Source organism: Rhincodon typus, chromosome 21 (genome assembly GCF_021869965.1).
Source record: "Rhincodon typus isolate 14 chromosome 21, sRhiTyp1.1, whole genome shotgun sequence".
Taxonomy (NCBI): Eukaryota; Metazoa; Chordata; class Chondrichthyes; order Orectolobiformes; family Rhincodontidae; genus Rhincodon; species Rhincodon typus.
The window spans coordinates 19,275,119-19,292,309 of NC_063352.1; the positions used below are offsets into that span (position 1 = coordinate 19,275,119).

Consider the following 17,191-nt stretch of genomic DNA (forward strand, 5'->3'; position numbering starts at 1 on the left):
AGAGGTCACAACTCACGACTGGGCATCCATGAGGCACAGTGGGCTATCGACAGAATTGTACTCCAGTTCAATCTGCAACCTCATGGCCCAGCATATCCCCCACTCAACAATTACCATCAAGCCAAGGAATCAACTTTGATTCAATGGAGAGAGTGCAGGAGGGCGTGCCAGGTATACCTAAAGATGAAGTACTAACCTGGTGCAGCTACCAAATAGAACTACTTGCACACCAAAGAGCATAGGCAGCAAGTGATACGTCAGGCTGAGTGATCCCACAACCAATGGATCAGATGTAAGCCCTGCAGTCCTACCACATCTAGTCATGAATGATAATGGACAATTAAACAACTCACTGGAGGAGAACTGTCCACAAATATCTGCATCCTCAATGGTGGAAGAGCACAACACATCAGTGCAAAAGATAAGGATAAAGCATTCACAGCAATCTTCAGCCAGAAGTGCCAAGCAGATGATCCATTCTGGCTTCCTCCAGTGGTCCCCAGCATCACATACCAGTCTTCAGCCAATTCAATTGCAAAGGCTATGGACCCTGACAACATTCCAGCAATATTAGGGGACACTTGTGCTCCAGAACTTGCTGATCCCTGGTCAAGCTGTTCCAGTAGTTACAACATTGATTATCTACTCGATAATGTGGAAAATTGCCCAGCTATGTCCTGTACACAAAAAGCAGACAAATCCAACCTGGCCAATTATTACCACCCCATCAGTCTACTTTCGATCATCAGTAAATTGATGAAAGGTGTCATCAACATCAAGCAGAACCTGCTCAGCAACATCCAGTTTACTCAGCTCCTGACTTCACTTCAGCCTAGTTCAAACTTGGACAAAAGAGCTGAACACCAGAAGTGAGGAGAGAGCGACTGCCTTGATATCTAGCCCTTGATTTCAACAGAGGGAGGCATCAAGGAGCCCTAGCAAAACTGGAATCAAGGGGCAAACTGTCCATTGGTTGGAGTCATGCCTGATACATTGGAAGATGGTTGAGATAGTTGGAATAGTCATCTCAGCTCCAGTACATCACTGCAGGAGGTCCTCGGGGTAGTGCCCTTCAGGTGCATCATCAATGACCTTCTCTCCATCTTAAGGTCAAAAGTGGGGATGCTCATCAAGATTGCAAAATTTCCAGCACTATTTGTGACTCCTCAGAATCTGAGGCAGTTCATGTTTAGATGCAACAAGATGAGAACAATATCCAGGCTTAGGCTGACATGTGAAAAGTAACATTCACACCACTAATGCCAGGCAATCATCATCTCCAATAACAGACAATCTATCCACTGTCCCTTGACATTCAATGGTGCTAGCATCACTGAATTCCCCACTATCAACATCTTTGGGGTTACCATTGACCAGAAACTCAACTGGACTTGCCACATAAAAAGTGGCTACAAGAGCAGGTCAGATGCTAGGAATTCTGTGGCGATTAACTCACCTCCTGATTCTCCAACCATCTACAAGGCATGCATCAGGAGTATGACGGAGTACTCCCCAGTCGCCTGATGGGTGCAGCTCCAACAACACTTAAGAAGCTCGATACCATCCAGCCCGCTTGATTGCGCCAAATCCACAAACATTCACTCTAAAATTTCTAAGGATAACAGGTGACCTCATTGAAACTTACAAAATACTTAAGGAATGGACAGAATAGATGCAGCTAAGATGTTTTTCCTGTTTGTTGACCATAGAAGCAAGGGGCACAATTTAAAAATAAGGGGGAAATATTATTTTAACTCAGGTGAAGAAACATTTTTTTTAAACTCAGACGGTGATGAATATTTGGAATTCTGTATGCCCGAGGCCTGTGGAAGATCAGAGGACTATATTTAGAGATTGATGAATGTTTGATTATCAATAGTGTAAGGCATTACGGTAGTTCAGTGGTTAGCCCTGCTGCCTCACAGCAGAGACTCCAGTTCAATTTCACCCTTGAGTGACTGTCTGTGTCGAGTTTGCAAATTCTGCACGTGTTTGCGTGGGTTTGCTCCGAGTGATTTGGTTTCCTTCCACAGTCCAAAGATATGCAGGTTAGGTGGATTGGCCATGCTAGATTGCCCATAGTGTGCAGGGATATACAGGCCAAGTGGATTCACCACAAGAAATGCAGGGTTGTAGGGGGTCTGGGTGGGATGCTGTTTGGAGGGCTGGTGTGGACATGGTGGGCCAAATGGCCTGCTTCCACACTGTAGGGATTCTGTTAAAGGTTATGAGGGTGATAGGAATAAAAGTCATTGAGATGTTCTATCAACCGTAATTGTACTAAATTGGCTGAATCGCCAACTCCTGCTCCTAACTAAGATCAGGCCCTGGAATTTTTATTTTTGCACTTCTTCAGCGATACAGTACGATATATTGTTGTTCACTGATAAGAAATATACTTGGCACTCTTGAAGGTTTCAACTAGAATTCAGAAGACGAAAGATGACGTATCAAATTGGAAGAATTAATGATGCATCTTGTACAAACCTAGGGCGACAGTAGCTGAAGAGTCTCAAATTCTGCAGTTGGAAGATATGCAATAGACTAGCATAGGAAGAGGAGGATGTCAGCCATGGCTCAGTTGGTAGTACTATTCAGAGGTTTCAGCACAAATTCGGTCTAACATTTCCACTGTAATATTAACAGAGCATTGCACAGTTGCAAATGCTGTGTTTTAGATCAAATGTTAAACTGAAGACCTTTCTGCCTTCCCAGGTGAAAGCTGCTACAAAATTTCAACTCTCCCTTTCTTCCTTTATGTAGGTCTTGAGGGTGATGCAAAATAGTATGTGGTGAGACCAGGTAAGAGCCAAGAAATCGGGGTGAGACTTTCAAAAAAAAAAAAAAAAAAAAAATCAAAGGATTTAAAATAACCTGGTGAACATGTGCAGAATCTGTCCTGGGAGAAACGACAACAGCAATATTGTCAATGTTTAGCTGATGAAGGAAAATGGTTCTGTGGGATATATTTGCCTCAAACTGCTCCTCTCCCTGAACACATTTAATGAGAGGATTTTTAAAATTAGGGCTCCCACTGCTAGAAACACAGAACTTGAGTCAGGATATGCCGCTGGAACCACAATATCATAAATTAAGGATTGAAGACAATATTTTACAATTGGCTCTCAAAAATAATTCTAAATTTTAAAGATTCACTCATAACTCAATCCTCACTGACAAGATCAGCTGTCATGTTATACAATGCCTTGAGTCACAATACATCACTACAATAAATATGATTGCATTGTGAGAGGGCTTAACTCTCAAAATGTTCAGTGCTTAGGTATACAGTAATTAAGCTGTGCTAATTGTGAGGAGTGTTAAGCAGCTGCAGGTTTCAAAGCAATTATTAAACTAATGCAATAGTTAAAGAGTTGAAATTAGAAACCTTTGAAAGAAAGTATGCATAAGATTAATAACTCTGCACAGAGAGAACTTCCGTTCACAAAAGAAAAATAGCCCAGAGTTAGGATGAAGGGAACAAAAAAAAAGCAAGCCATCAACTCAAAACTAGATTAACACATGATCTGCAAGATTTGTAAGGAACCGCCAAGAGCGGTGTCATTACAAACAGCACATTTATCACAAGAGAACAGAGTCCAAAAAAAGCAGCATTGGAAAAGATCTTAGTTGAATGGATCTCAATGTATAAAGTAACAGAGCAACCAGGTCTGCTTTGTAATTTTTTTTCAAAAAGATCACCATTTGTTGAGATATTTAAATTTTAAAAGAATTGGGACAATTGAGCAAAACTGGTTTTTTGGAAGATTAACCAGATTGTACAGATGTGAAATATGTTGAGAAATTAAAATCAACAAAAAAAAAAAAAGTGACTAGCTTGTGACCTTTTGAGAAGACAGTAAATTGACTTTAAACAAACTTATTTCGGACCAGAAGAAAATAACACAGAACTTATCAAAAGTAAATAAAGTCAAACCTACAGGGAATTCAGAGCTGGAAGTAATCATATAATCTGTGCCTTAAAATATGTACACGCAGCAGAGTTTATTGAGACAGTGGATTGAAGTTAGAATTACAGATGACTGGAGGTCTGATTAAGTTCCCCTTATGGCTCCTCAAACAAAATCAGTCACATTTGGAGAAAGTACAGAAACAAATTTATTCAGTAAGAATAAGGTTAAAAGTTTTTTTAAATAAACTTAAAGATTTTGCTCACAATAAAAGTAGCAGTTCAAACGTACATCCAAGAACATCAGGAGTGGTTTAATATCTTGCTTCAGTAATCAAATGTTTCCAGTGACACAGTGGGATTGTCAGATAATATACAAGGGAGAAAGGAACAAAATGTTACTTGGACTGGGTGAAATGACTTGAGCAGGAGAAAGCTCACATGGTGCACAAACATCAACATGGATGCCAAAGGCCAAATGGGCTTTTTCTCTGCTGCAAAATGGAGTTATCTTTCAGGGGAAGAAAAATAGATCTTCGTTGGTTGGAAGAACCTGCACAGGATTGACAAGATTCAGTAGTATTGAAATTACAGTCAAAAGCAGCTTGGCTTGTTTTTCCACATTGATGAAACAATAAACAATTACAGGCTTTGCAGGGAAGTAAAAAGGAATTGGAGAACAGGCATGGTTACTCAATTGAGGTTGCATGCTTTGAATTCCAGAATGTGAATTACAGCAAAATGCCAACTAACAAACTTGTGAAATGCAATCATGGGCATTATTTTTCAATGACAGCTTCTGTTCATTTCACTAAAGAAACAAGGTAAAGTAGGGCATTTATTACTCATTTAAAATTACCTCGGAGAAGGTGGTGGCAACTGCCTTCTTTTTGACCACTGCAATTTGGGTGACAAAAATGCTCATACAGTTCCAAGATTTTAATCCATAAAAGTATGTATACATAAGTATAAAGTATACATTCGAGTTAGGTTAATGTGCATCTGGAGATGGTGCTATTCCCATATCTTCTAGGTTGTTCCAGATGGTGGAGATCATTGATTTTGAAAGTAACGCAAGCTTGTACAAAAGGCTGCCTGTGTAGCAGTTCAGAAAAACTAATATTTATTATAGATTTCCTACCCAAACTCGAGTTGTTGTTAATGCTGCTGAAGCTGGCATCAGAGAAGAACAACATTGAAAATTTAGGCTGACTCCAAATGGAAATGAACATACTAAAGCATGCAACTGCTGAATATCTGAAAACCACATTTGGCCATCTGGTTACTCTGGGTGGTAGGTTTACCACTGAGATGCATTTGATCTTGCAACTGGGGTCTAACCACACTTCTAAGTGGTTTTGACCTGTGAAACCTGTGTTGTAAGCATGCATTTGCACAGTACCTTCACTAACATTTACCTTGAAAAACTATGCTCGCAGAGTAATATGTTAAAATTAAATGAGTGTTCTTTTGTATTATGTCCTTTGACTGCATACTCTCCCATCCTAGATACAGTCCAGCTGCCTACACTGAAGGAGCATATACTGTTCATGAATTTGTAGCTTTTCAATTTGTCACCACACAGACCCCACCTTGTCATTTCACTTCCATTTTCCACATACTTCTCTTCCTGCCTTGTCATTTTCCCGCTTTTCACCCCTCCTTGTCCTTTCCTCCCAAGACTCTCCACCTTCCTCCCTCTTGAAGAAGAAAACTCACAGATGCCTCAACAGCCACAATTTAGGAAAACAGGCACATTTTATTACATACATTTTTAAATAGAGGGAAAATGTTCCCTACCTAATAGTCAGTTATTCTAAAATCAATTGTGTACATTACATTATGAATAAAATTATACATAAATCAGATTTCCAAACAAATCTTTTGTCACTTAAATCCCTTAAAGGGACGATAATAAAGTATACAATATTTGGCAATCCAAAAACATATGAAGGAAATGTTTGACAAAAACTATACTTGCACCTCAGCAATGCAAAGCCTGACTGAGGCTCGGCCTTTATTCAATCCATGGTGTTAGTGGATCTCAATTAAAGTGAGGATTATCTTTAGCATTTTGGACTTCAGCTGGAAGGGGAGAGGATGGGGAGGGGTGGCCTGCTACCCACTCCAATTCCCACCTGTTGAACTTTGTAGTATAGTATGTGTGTGAATGCTTGTCACGACAGCACTGGGGTTTAAAATTGATGCCCTCATTTTTGTTGCGTTGCTTTACTCTGAGCTCACACGTTAAAGAGTGCACTGCTAGTACCCTAAGAACATATCCCCAATGAAGAAAAGAGAATAAATAACCAAAACAAAATCTTGTTGTATTATCTGCTCTATTAAAAATTTTGCATTTGCATCTATTTCCTATTAACCTTTCAATTTAAGTTCCTATGGCCACATTCTCATGAAAACAATTTATGTAAACTATGTCATTCTTCCCACTTAGGGCATGCACATAAGCATCACTGGACAAAGGGCTTATATCTGTGTGACAAGTTTATATCCACAACTTCCATCATAAATACAGAGACAAATTTATGACTTCATAGCAGAAATTACTATGGCACATTCTCCTCTGATTATCTCCTGAGTTCTTCTACCAATTCACCTGAAGCTTAAATTTTGCCAAACTAAAAAGTTATTTCACTGTTTTGCCTAATCTTTCAATGTTAGTAAATGTTTGTCAAGAAAGTGTGCATTTGTTTTATCCAAAGAAAGCTGAAAAGATGGTAAGAGTAAGTTAATAGCAGTGAACAAAGATGAAGCAGTTGTGCTGGCATTCTTCCTCTTTAATTAAAGGTTTAATTTCAAAGTTAAAATCTTTTATTTCATAATTAGTTTCCATAGAAATACCAATTCTTTACATGAAACTTACATGTCCATGTTCATAATATGAACGTACTACAGAACTAGAACTAAGGTGAGTCAGTTGTAAAATTGGCATCAATGTCAATAATCAATACTGACAAGGATCCCTGCACTGACTCGCTTAGCAATGTTTCAAAAAGAGGAACATAGGAGTCAGAGCAGGCCATTCAGCCCTTTGAGCCTGTTCCACAATTCAATAAGACCTTGGCTGATTTGATCGTGGTCTCAGATCCACTTTGCCTGTCATCCATTGCCCTTGGTTTCTTCACTGATCCAAAATCTAACTCAACCTTGAATAAATTTGAAGGCCCAGTTTCCACCATCTCTTGGAGAAGAGAATGCCACACTTTAAACCCTTAGAGAAGGGGTTTCTCATCTCTAATTTGTTCTTAACCAATCCCTTTGTCTTAGTCTCTCCCACATGAGGAGAACCCCTCTGTGCATCCATCCAATCCAGTACCCTCTCAGTCTTATGCATTTCAATAAGAGCACCTCATTCTTCTAGAGTCTAATCGGTTCAGCCTCTCTTAAGTCCTTCATCCCAGGAACAAATGAAGTCAAGATACAGAGAAGGATTCCCTCTGCATGTCAATTCACCATCCATCAAACCAAAACAGAAGTGGGAGCAGGTAAGAATATTATTCTAGGTCTTTGGTGGGACCATACTTGAAGTGCCATGTATAGTATGTCTCCTTACACAAAGGACATACTTGCCTCAGAGGTGGTGTAGTGATGAGTTACCAGACTGATTCCTGGAACAAGTGAACTGTCCCAAAGAGAGTTAGGATAGAATAAGCCTATACTCTCAGGGATTTAGGAGAGTTAGCGTGACCTCAATGAAACTAAAATTCTTTGAGGGTTTGATAGAGTGGATATTGAGCAGCTGTCTTTCATGGCTGTAAATATCTAGAATTAGGGTATCATCTCAAGATAAGGATAAATGGCAATTTAGGATCGAAAGAAGAGAAATTTCTTCACTCAAAGGGTTTTTTTTTGTAATTTCTCATCCAAAAGTATTAGAGATGTTCAGTCATTGAGTACACTCCAGATCAAGACATTGTTTGGCCAATAAACAAGATAAAAGGAGATAGGGAAAGTGTGCCAGGCTTCTGCCTTGGCTACAGTGGGTTCAAGAGGCTACATAGTGTTGTCCTGTTCCCATTTCTTAAGTTCATATAATCAGATTTTATGGTAAAATGGGCAATAAGCTCACCAATGAGAAGAGCAGCCTGGTCAGGATTCCTGCAGCTGTGATACTATGTGTCCTTACAGAGGATGAGATGTAAGTGAAGGAATTATAAACAAAAACCAATGCTTGTTCACACATAAAATAAACACTAACAAATACGTAACTGAAAAAAAAAATGAAGGTGTTGGTAGTTAGTTCTCCAAACGAATTACCATAAAGTGGAAAGTGTGTTTTAAAGACGGTGAAATACCATGTGGAAACGTTGGCCCGACAACAAGATTTTGTCTACCAGGACAATTTATTAAAATTTAAAATTGCCTGTATAAAAGGCCCAATGGGAGTTGAAATCTTGAACCTCTCAAGCTGCTCAGCACACTGAATCTGAAGCCCCTTACTACAAACAGCAGGCAGACAGAAGGAAAGGCTGGAAGTGACAAACAGCACTTTCCAATTCTGCACACATATTCCCTGCCCCAATCCTTTGTAGCCAGCAACTTGGCTCAGAATTGGAGAAAGGAGACAGAACTATGACAGCAGCCTTCGAACAAGCAAGTGCAAGAGACCGTGTGTAGGAGAGGGAGGAGTGGAGATGCTTTGTTAGGTAGGGGCGGTAAACAGACAAGCTGCAAAGAGAAACTTTGACCATTATTTCAACAAGATTCAACCTGGAAGTGTTTAATCTGCTTTCCCTGCTGTCACTTAGCACTCTTACCAGTTAGTTTCTATTCCACATTTCTTGCATTTGGCATTTTTATTTTTATCCCCCATGTATCAGGTTTAAAAAGAAAAACACAAACACAATCTAGTCATCAACCAGCTTCACACTGAGCCCTTAAAATACCATTAGTGTTGTGTTGTGTTGTGTTAATCACACAATGCATTTGTGCAGCAAGTCAATATACACGCTGTTAGTGTGGTTTCAAAATGTTTTCGGTAAATAAAACTCAATTGTCTGCAAAGGAATGAAAATTGAAAGATAACTTAAACAGTAAATTTGAATGCAAACGCAATAACAGAATGTGGAACTGTATTAATTTATCCAAAACTGTTATGCTAATAAAGGTACTGCTGCAGTATTAGGGAATAGGAAGTGATTCTTTATTTCAGTGCTATCATCGGGACTGAGGCAATGAAGCATGTGCACAGCTGCTTCCATTGACATGATTTTTGTAAAACTGTCGCAAGCAATCACGATTTTAAATTGGCCAGGCAGTTCTCACAAGGAGAACAAAACTCAAAGGTGCCTGGATTTTTACAGTGAGTAGTAAAGTGATAGCATTTGTTGCTGATCTCGAAGGAAGCTGCACAATCTGGCAAGCTCCATGTCAGGGATTTCCTTTCCCCAATATAAATTTGAATCTGGCACTAAGTCAAAAGGGACCTCCAGGGAACAAATTCTGTAATCAAGCTGGGTAAGCAGCCAATCATACTGAAAAATATCCATACAGAAAACCACAATTTAAAAGCATTGATTATCTTTCACTCTTCCTTCGAATTCTACGAAAGAAAGAACAGAATTAAGACTGGGACCAACATATTGGATTAGAAGACAGAAGCTGAAAGCTCATGAAAGCAAAAATGCAAAAAACTTGGAAAGCTTCTTTTTCAAAAATCAAAATGGAGAAATTGGACATTTCACAATACAACATTAGTTTTTCAGGGCCAAAATGGTTGTTTGATAGTATGAACTGAGAGCATTAAAATCCATCTACTCAGCAAGAGTAGATCTATCTACAAGATAAAGCTTTTTTTACAGCAGGACTGCTCATTTTGAAGAGCAAAGTTTCATCAGTTCAGTGATTTCTCATTATCACTCATGGAAGTTACAGCAGTGTAACTGATAGGGAAGGTTAGAATCACTGACAGCAACCTTTGAATTTCCACAACTAACCATGCACATGCACAATCCAAAAGTTGCTGTCAGTTTCAGAGGAGTAATGATGGTGTACTCTGACCGTTTCATTGCCATATCGCTGTAAAATCCAGACCAGGGTTAATGTGGCAGGTCAATAACCTGTTATCAGTAGTACTCCAATGAAAACCCAAATGAAACTTTAACGTGATGTGTCTTGACAAGTACCAATTTTTTTTTCACCCACATTTTTCTGGTTTTATTTTAGATTTCCAGCAGCTACAGTGTTTTGCATGGCTGCAAGTTAATCAAAGTGATTATATTTTAATTCAACGCTTAGCCCTGTTTGTTCCTCAGCATATATTTTAAGTGAACAAGAAAAGAAAAGGAACATTCAGATCAGAGAGGAGGATAACTAAAATGTTGCCCAGTGTTCAACACTGTGAACTAGCAGTACCAACCTCAGATCCTTCACCCTGGTGCTGTGGTTATCTCTTTGCAAGCTTGACTCCCATAACAAAACCAACAAACCTGCAACGAATTCCAGAAAATTATTTGTGGGCTGCCACACGGTGATGTTAGAACTGAAGCAAAATTTAATCAATGACTTCTCACTTGCTCAGAGCAGGAAAAGGAATTTGTTTTCACATGTTCGTGCTGTCACCTTGGTGAAGTAACAAGAAAAACAGGAAGGCTGACCATCAGCACAATGGAAATGCTCCTTCCATGACTGTAACAGTTGACAGTACAGTTAGTCCCCAACGGCAGTAAGGTTTATGGGTTTTCTCATTCTACACAATAGGGAATGAGTTTTGCCAAAAAGCATGAAGTAGAGCACCCAAATACACAGAGTTCACAAGTTAGAGCTCTGGTCTCCACTCCCTTGGAACTGCCTGGTACTTCCATTGCTTCAGAACCTGACATCAAGGTACAAATTTGATATTTTCTGACTCCAAGATGTGAATGTTACTGGAGAATTAGCCAGAGGTTACTCTTCAGCAATAGAGGATACAGTCATGGAAGGATTGCCTGTCAGACAGCCCTGCTAGAACATTCCTAATATTTCAAAATTTTTGCAGGGGTAAATATAGAAATCTAAAAAAAAACCACCACACTTTCAATATCAAACTTGAAAAATGGCCATTTAAATCATTTTCACACCAAAGTTATTAGATAAAAACTGCACACACAAACTGAAACGTATTTGAAAAGCTATCTTATAATTGCGTATTTTTACTGCATAACTTTAATTTACCTTTAAGCACAGCATGCCACACAACAGCTAGAACAAAAGCCCTTATTACGAATGTCCACTGCATTGCAAGGTGAACATTTCAAATCAGGCGACAGCTTTTCTTATTCAAGAATGCACTCCAAAGTCAGCAGCTCAAGGAACACAAAGGGTCAGCTAGTTTGCACAAGGTGTATCGGATATTTGCAAAACATAAAAAAGATGCCAGTCAGATCCCAAGGCCACTTCTTCCTCACATCCAATCCACATGTAAGTGAGAAACTTAATTTGTCTGTCAGATTCTTGAATTGTGGCCAATTTGATTTGCAGTCAGCTGGTCTCTCAAACAACCACAAATATGTAAAGTGAACCAACATTTCTAGTGTGTAAACCCACATTCCAAAGATCTTTAAAGACCGAATGGCTCTTTGTAGACAGTCAACCATCATTATCAGAGCATTTTGGGTAAATATGGCATCCGGATTTCTCTTTCCCCTCTTCAAATCTAGAGGGCAATGGACTGTCTGAAAAACTGATTCAAAACAATGATGGAAAATGTGCCACTTTCTGAAAGGAACAGGCTCATTTCTGACAACTTGGAGTAACAGAACATGCTTCAGCATAACATCAGGGCAGACTCTTATAGGGATGGCTGCTCCAAAGACAGAGTTGAATTCCTGTGGCTGTGGGCGAAATATGTGACCATCATTAGTTGTATCATGATCGTAACCATCATTCCCATGTCCATAATCTCCGCTTTCATTGGATGAAGAGCCTTCACCACCATCTTTAATTGCAAGATACAATGCACGGCCAATATCCTTCAATTCTTCCACACTCTGCATATTCTGAAATGTTGGCATTAGCTGGCAGTGTTTATTGATTAAGCATTAAATTTGTAGTTCCAGCATTAGATCATCTCCATCAAAAATACCTCAGAACTAGTGAATCTCAATATGGACCTGCAAAAGAAAGGCATGTGTTGAAATTGTATCAGCTAGCGAACTCTCTCACATGACCTAGCACTCAATTGCCCCAACTCTGGGCCCTACCCAATCCAATCACTCTAACCTCTCAGCATCCATCACCATCCCAAACCCAACCACGAAAGCCTCGCAGTACCCACCCCACCCACACAATCCAACCACCCCAACCTCTCAGCACCCCTCCCCCCCAATCCAACCATCCCAGCCTCCCGGCCCTCCCAACAGTCACCCCATCAGACTCCACATAATTACCCCAGCGCTCCGGTAATCACAATCAAACCCATGTAGCTCCACTTCTTTCTCCATCCTGGTGTTCCTACCTACCCAGGTCACTCCCACTCTCGCCCCCGGCCTCGGCCACGGCCACCCGTTCGCTTACCCACCTGCAAGCGGACATTCAGCATCAGGGAAGCGATCAAGTAGAGGTAGGGGAACCTGAGGCGGAGCCTCCAGGCCAGGTTGAAGAAAGTGACGAGAGTCCGGCTCAGTCCTTTCGAGAAGACGGCGTAAGAGCGGACTACTGGCCCGATTAAAGTGAGCGGCAGGTGCGGCAGTCCCGCCATATACCCCCGACGCGGTTGGCACCAATGGCCGGAAACCGGAATCGCGTCATTCACCCGCCCTCTTTTCCGGCCACACCCCTTCCGGCCTAAGGTCCCACTCAAAAAGTTGGTGCAAAGTTTGTCTACTTCAATCAAACTTTCCCATCGTCAAAATAACAACGTGTCCGGCCTGTGCTTGAGCCTCAGCACCTGCCAAGGTATAAATCAGTGGCAAATCAAAATCCTGTGCGTGTAACATCGTCATAATCCTAAGAGAAATATAATTTCAAATAAAACAACATTTTATTGCTATCTCGATAGTCCCAGATCAAACGTTTCCCTTAAGAAAAAAAATTGCTGATGCAATTTATTTCTCTATTCTATAATTGTTTGTCACTTGAACAAATTAGATGGGGGTCATCACTTTCCTGGAAGGTTTGACTAATACTGCATTTTGCTAATATTGATAAATTTTTTTGCAGATAAACTGTTTCCCACTTCTTAAAAACTAAAACATTGGCATTTAGTTGTTCCACAGTCTTTCATTTCCCCCAACTTGCCTTCTATGCATTCTCAATTTTGCAGATGTACTTTAATCATGGGTGACTTTAGTCTCTGTAGGTTGGGAAAATCAAATTGGTAGAAGTAGCCACAAAAAAATTAGGGTTTATTTGCAACGGTTTGCAAAAACAATATGTGTGCCTATGTTTCGTCTTCTTAACTACCAACTAAACCTAAATGTTAACCTTGAGAGGATCCTGAACTAGGACCTCCAAATTCCTTTGTGCTTCAGAGTTCCGAGCCTTTCCCCATTTAGAAAGTATTCTATGCCTCTATTCTTCCTACCAAAGTGCATAAACTCACACTTACCCACATTGTATTCCATCTGCCATTTTTTTGTCCTCTCTCCTAGCCTGTCCAAATCCTTCTGCAGCCTTCCTGCTTTCTCAACACTACCTGTCCCTCCTCCTATCTTTATGTCATCTGAGTATGTAGCAACAATACCCTCAGTTCCTTCATCTAGTTCATTAACATATATCGTGAATAGTTGTGGTCCCAACACCAATTCCTGTGGAACCTCACTAATCATGGACTGCCATTTTGATAAAGATTCCTTTATCCCCACTCTCTACCTTCTGCCATTCAGCCAATCCTCTATCCAGGCCAGTGCCTTGCCCTTAACACTGTGCAGCACCTTGTCAAAAGCCTTCTGGAAATCCAAATAGAGACGTCTACTGGCTTTCCTTTGTCTAACTTGCTCATTACTGCCTCAAAGAATTCTCATAGATTTGTTGGGCATGACCTCCTCTTGACGAACCCGTGCTGACTCTGCCCTATTTTACCATGCGCCTCCAAATACTCCAAAATCTCATCCTGAATAATGGACTCTAAAATGAAGATCATAGAATCCCTACAGTGTGGAAACAGGCCCTTTGGCCCAACAAGTCCACACTGACCTTCACAGCATCCCACCCAGACCCATCCCCTGTAATCTGCACATGCCTGAACACTATGGGCAATTTAGCATAGCCAATCCACCTAACCTGCATATCTTTGGACAGTGGGAGGAAACTCACATAGACACGGGGAGAATGTGCAAACTCCACACAGACAGTGGCCTGAGGCTGGAATCGAACCCAGGTCCCTGGCGCTGTGTGGCAGCAGTGCTACCCACTGTGCCACCCCCATCTTACCAAAATCTTACCAATGACCAAGGTCAGGCTAACCAGCCCATAGTTTTCTGTCTTCTGCCTCCTTCCCTTCTTAAACGGGGATATATTAGACATTTTCCAGTCCTTTGGGTCCATATCTTACTCTAGTGATTCCTGAAAGACCACCATCAATGCCTCCACAATCTCCTCAGCCAACTCCTTCAGAACTCTGGTGTGTAGTCTATCTGGTCCAAGTTGCTTATCCACTTTCAGACCTTTCAGCTTCTGCAGCACCTTTTCTTTTGTGCAGTCCAATACACTCACATCTGGTCTCTGATTCTCTTGGGCACTTTTTGATGCGCTGTATTAAGCTGCTCATTTCCAGCTGCAGCAGCAAAGGCAGCGTGGTCTGTTCCTCGTGTCCTGGTGGGTCCTGCAGTGTGGTGGTCTGCATCAGCAGTTTGGCATGTTTGGCAGCATGGGGGGTCCGGCCCAGGATTCCAACAGCCTGGCATGGTGGTCTGCTTCAACAGAGGCTTTGATGAGATGGGTCCTTGAGGCAGCTTCTGTGTCCTCTTTGGTGTCATGGTGGTCCAGCTGGGATTTTGGGGTTTCCATGTAGGCTTTCTGCAGTGGTGGAGAATGTGGTTCTCCGGTCAGATACCCTAAACTGATCTAGTCCCATTTGCCAGCATTTGATCCATATCCCTCTAAATCCTTCCTATTTATGTGTGTATGGAATGAGCTGTCAGAAGAAGTGGTGGAGGCTGGTACAATTACATCATTTAAAAGAATGAAAAGTTGCCCCTTAGCTCCCTTTTAAATCTTTCCCCTCTCACCCTAAACCTATGCCCTCTAGTTTTGGACTCCTCTACCCTGGGAAAAAACCCTTGGCTATTCATCCTATCCGTGCACCTCATCATTTTATAAACCTCTATAAGGTCACCCCTCAGTCTCTAACGCTTCCGGGAAAATAGGCCCAGTCTATTCAGCCCTTCCCTATAGCTCAAACCCTCCAACCCTGGCAACATCCTTGTAAATCTTTTCTGAACCCTTTCAAGTTCCATAACATCGTTTCTATTAGCAGGGAGACTAGAATTGAACACAATATTCCGAAAGTGGCCTAACCAATCTCCTATCCAGCCACAACATGACATCCCAACTCCTGTACTCAATGCACTGACCAATAAAGGCAAGCATACCAAATGCCTTCTTCATTACCCTTGTCTACCTGCAACTCTACTTTTAAGGAACTATGAACCTGCATCCCAAGGTCTCTTTGTTCAGCAATACTCCCCAGGACCCCACTGTTAAGTTTATAAGTCCTGTCCTGAGTTACCCTCACATATATCTAAATTGAACACCATCTGCCACTCCTCACCCCATCGACTTATTGGATCAAGGTTCCGTTGTGTTCTGAGATAAACTCTTTACTGTCCACACAACACCAATTTTGGTGTCATCTGCAAACTTATTAACCATACATCCTATATTCACATCCAAATCATTTATATAAATGACAAAAAACAGTGGACAACGTACCAAACTTTGTGGCATATAACTGGTCACAGGCCTCCAGTCCGAAAAGCAACTCTCCACCATCACACTCTGTCTTCTACCTTCGAGCTAATTTTGTATCCAAATGGCTAGCTCTCCCTGGATTCCACATGATCTAACTTTGCTAATCAATCTACCATGTGGAACCTTGTCAAATGCCATGCTGAAGTCCATATAGACAACGTCCATCGCTTTGCCTTCATCAATCTTCTTTGTCACTTCTTCAAAAAACTTAAATAAGTTAGTGAGACATGATTTCCCATGCGCAAAGCCATGTTGACTATCTCTAATCAGTCCTTACCTTTCCAAATACATGTAAATCTTGTCCCTCAGAATCCCCTCCAACAAGTTACCCACCACTGATGTCAGGCTCACCAGTCTATACTTCCCTGGCTGTTCCTTACCACTGTAATAGCTCCACATTAGCCACCCACCAGCCTTCCTGCACCTCACCTGTGGCTATCGATGATGCAATGTCTCAACAAGGAGGTCCAACAATCACTTCAAGAGCTTCCCACAATTTTTTAGGATACACTTGATATCAAGATATCAGTATTTAGTTGATCCAATGACAGTGAAGGAACGGCGATATATTTTCAAATCAGGATGGTGAGTGGCTTGGAGGGGAACTTGCTGATGGTGGTATTCCCAGGTATCTGTTTTTCACATGCCTTTTCACATGGTAATTTCTTAGGTTTGGAAGATGGTGTCTAAGGAGCCTTGGTGAATTTTCACAGTGTATCCTGTAGATGGGTCTTGGCAGAGTAGATGCTGAGAGGTATTCCCTCTTGTGGTAGAGTCTGGGACCAGATGGCATAATCTCAGAGTAATGGGCACCCAGTTTGGACAAAGAAGAGGAGAAATTTCTTCTCAGGTGATAGTGAGCCTGTGGAATTCTTCACAGCAGAGGACTGTTAAGGCTACCTTATTAAGTATGTACAAGGCTGAGATAGACAGATATCTTTAATCAATAAGAAAATCAAGGATTATGGGGAAAAGGCAGGTTAGTAGAATTGAGGATTAGATTATTGGATTATTGGTCATGATGCCATTGACCGGCAAAGCAGACTCAGACTCACCACTTTCTCAAGGGCAAATAGGGATGGGCAATAAATGCTGACTCAGCTAGTGACACCAACATCCCATGAATGAATTTTTAAAATGGGCTGAATGGCTGCCTTCTGTTGCCAGTTCTTATGGACTGTAGCTATTTCAAGAAGGTTGCTCATCACCACGTTCTCAAGGACGTTAAATGATGGCCAAGCCAGCAATGCCCACATCTCTTGAATTAATAAAGAAAATGGGAAGTGGGTGGGAAAGTGAATTGGAAGCCCAGGATCAGCCATGATAGTATGGATTTGCACAGCAGGATAGTCAGGCCACATGGTCTCCTGTTGC

General features: G+C 41.1%; 1 protein-coding gene across 4 annotated transcripts in view; it reads right to left on the minus strand.

Moving 5' to 3' along the window:
• Window positions 1–12,794, minus strand: part of LOC109913499 (small integral membrane protein 10-like protein 2A) — a 28,192-nt gene extending 15,398 nt beyond the window's left edge. For 2 of the 4 annotated variants that reach the window (XR_007264331.1, XR_007264330.1), the window contains exons 1-3: window positions 12,426–12,794; window positions 11,081–12,018; window positions 10,287–10,356 (exon numbers count right to left, since the gene is read on the minus strand). Coding sequence is in view for 1 of the 4 variants with exons in the window: in XM_020513019.2 (XP_020368608.2) it covers window positions 11,998–12,018; window positions 12,426–12,605 (201 nt within the window). In the remaining 3 variants the exon portion in view is untranslated. Of the gene's footprint in view, window positions 1–5,649; window positions 9,471–10,286; window positions 10,357–10,954; window positions 12,019–12,425 lie in introns of those variants that run through there. The other 2 variants (XR_007264329.1, XM_020513019.2) reach the window with 2 other exon arrangements.
• Window positions 12,795–17,191: the final 4,397 nt, after the last annotated feature.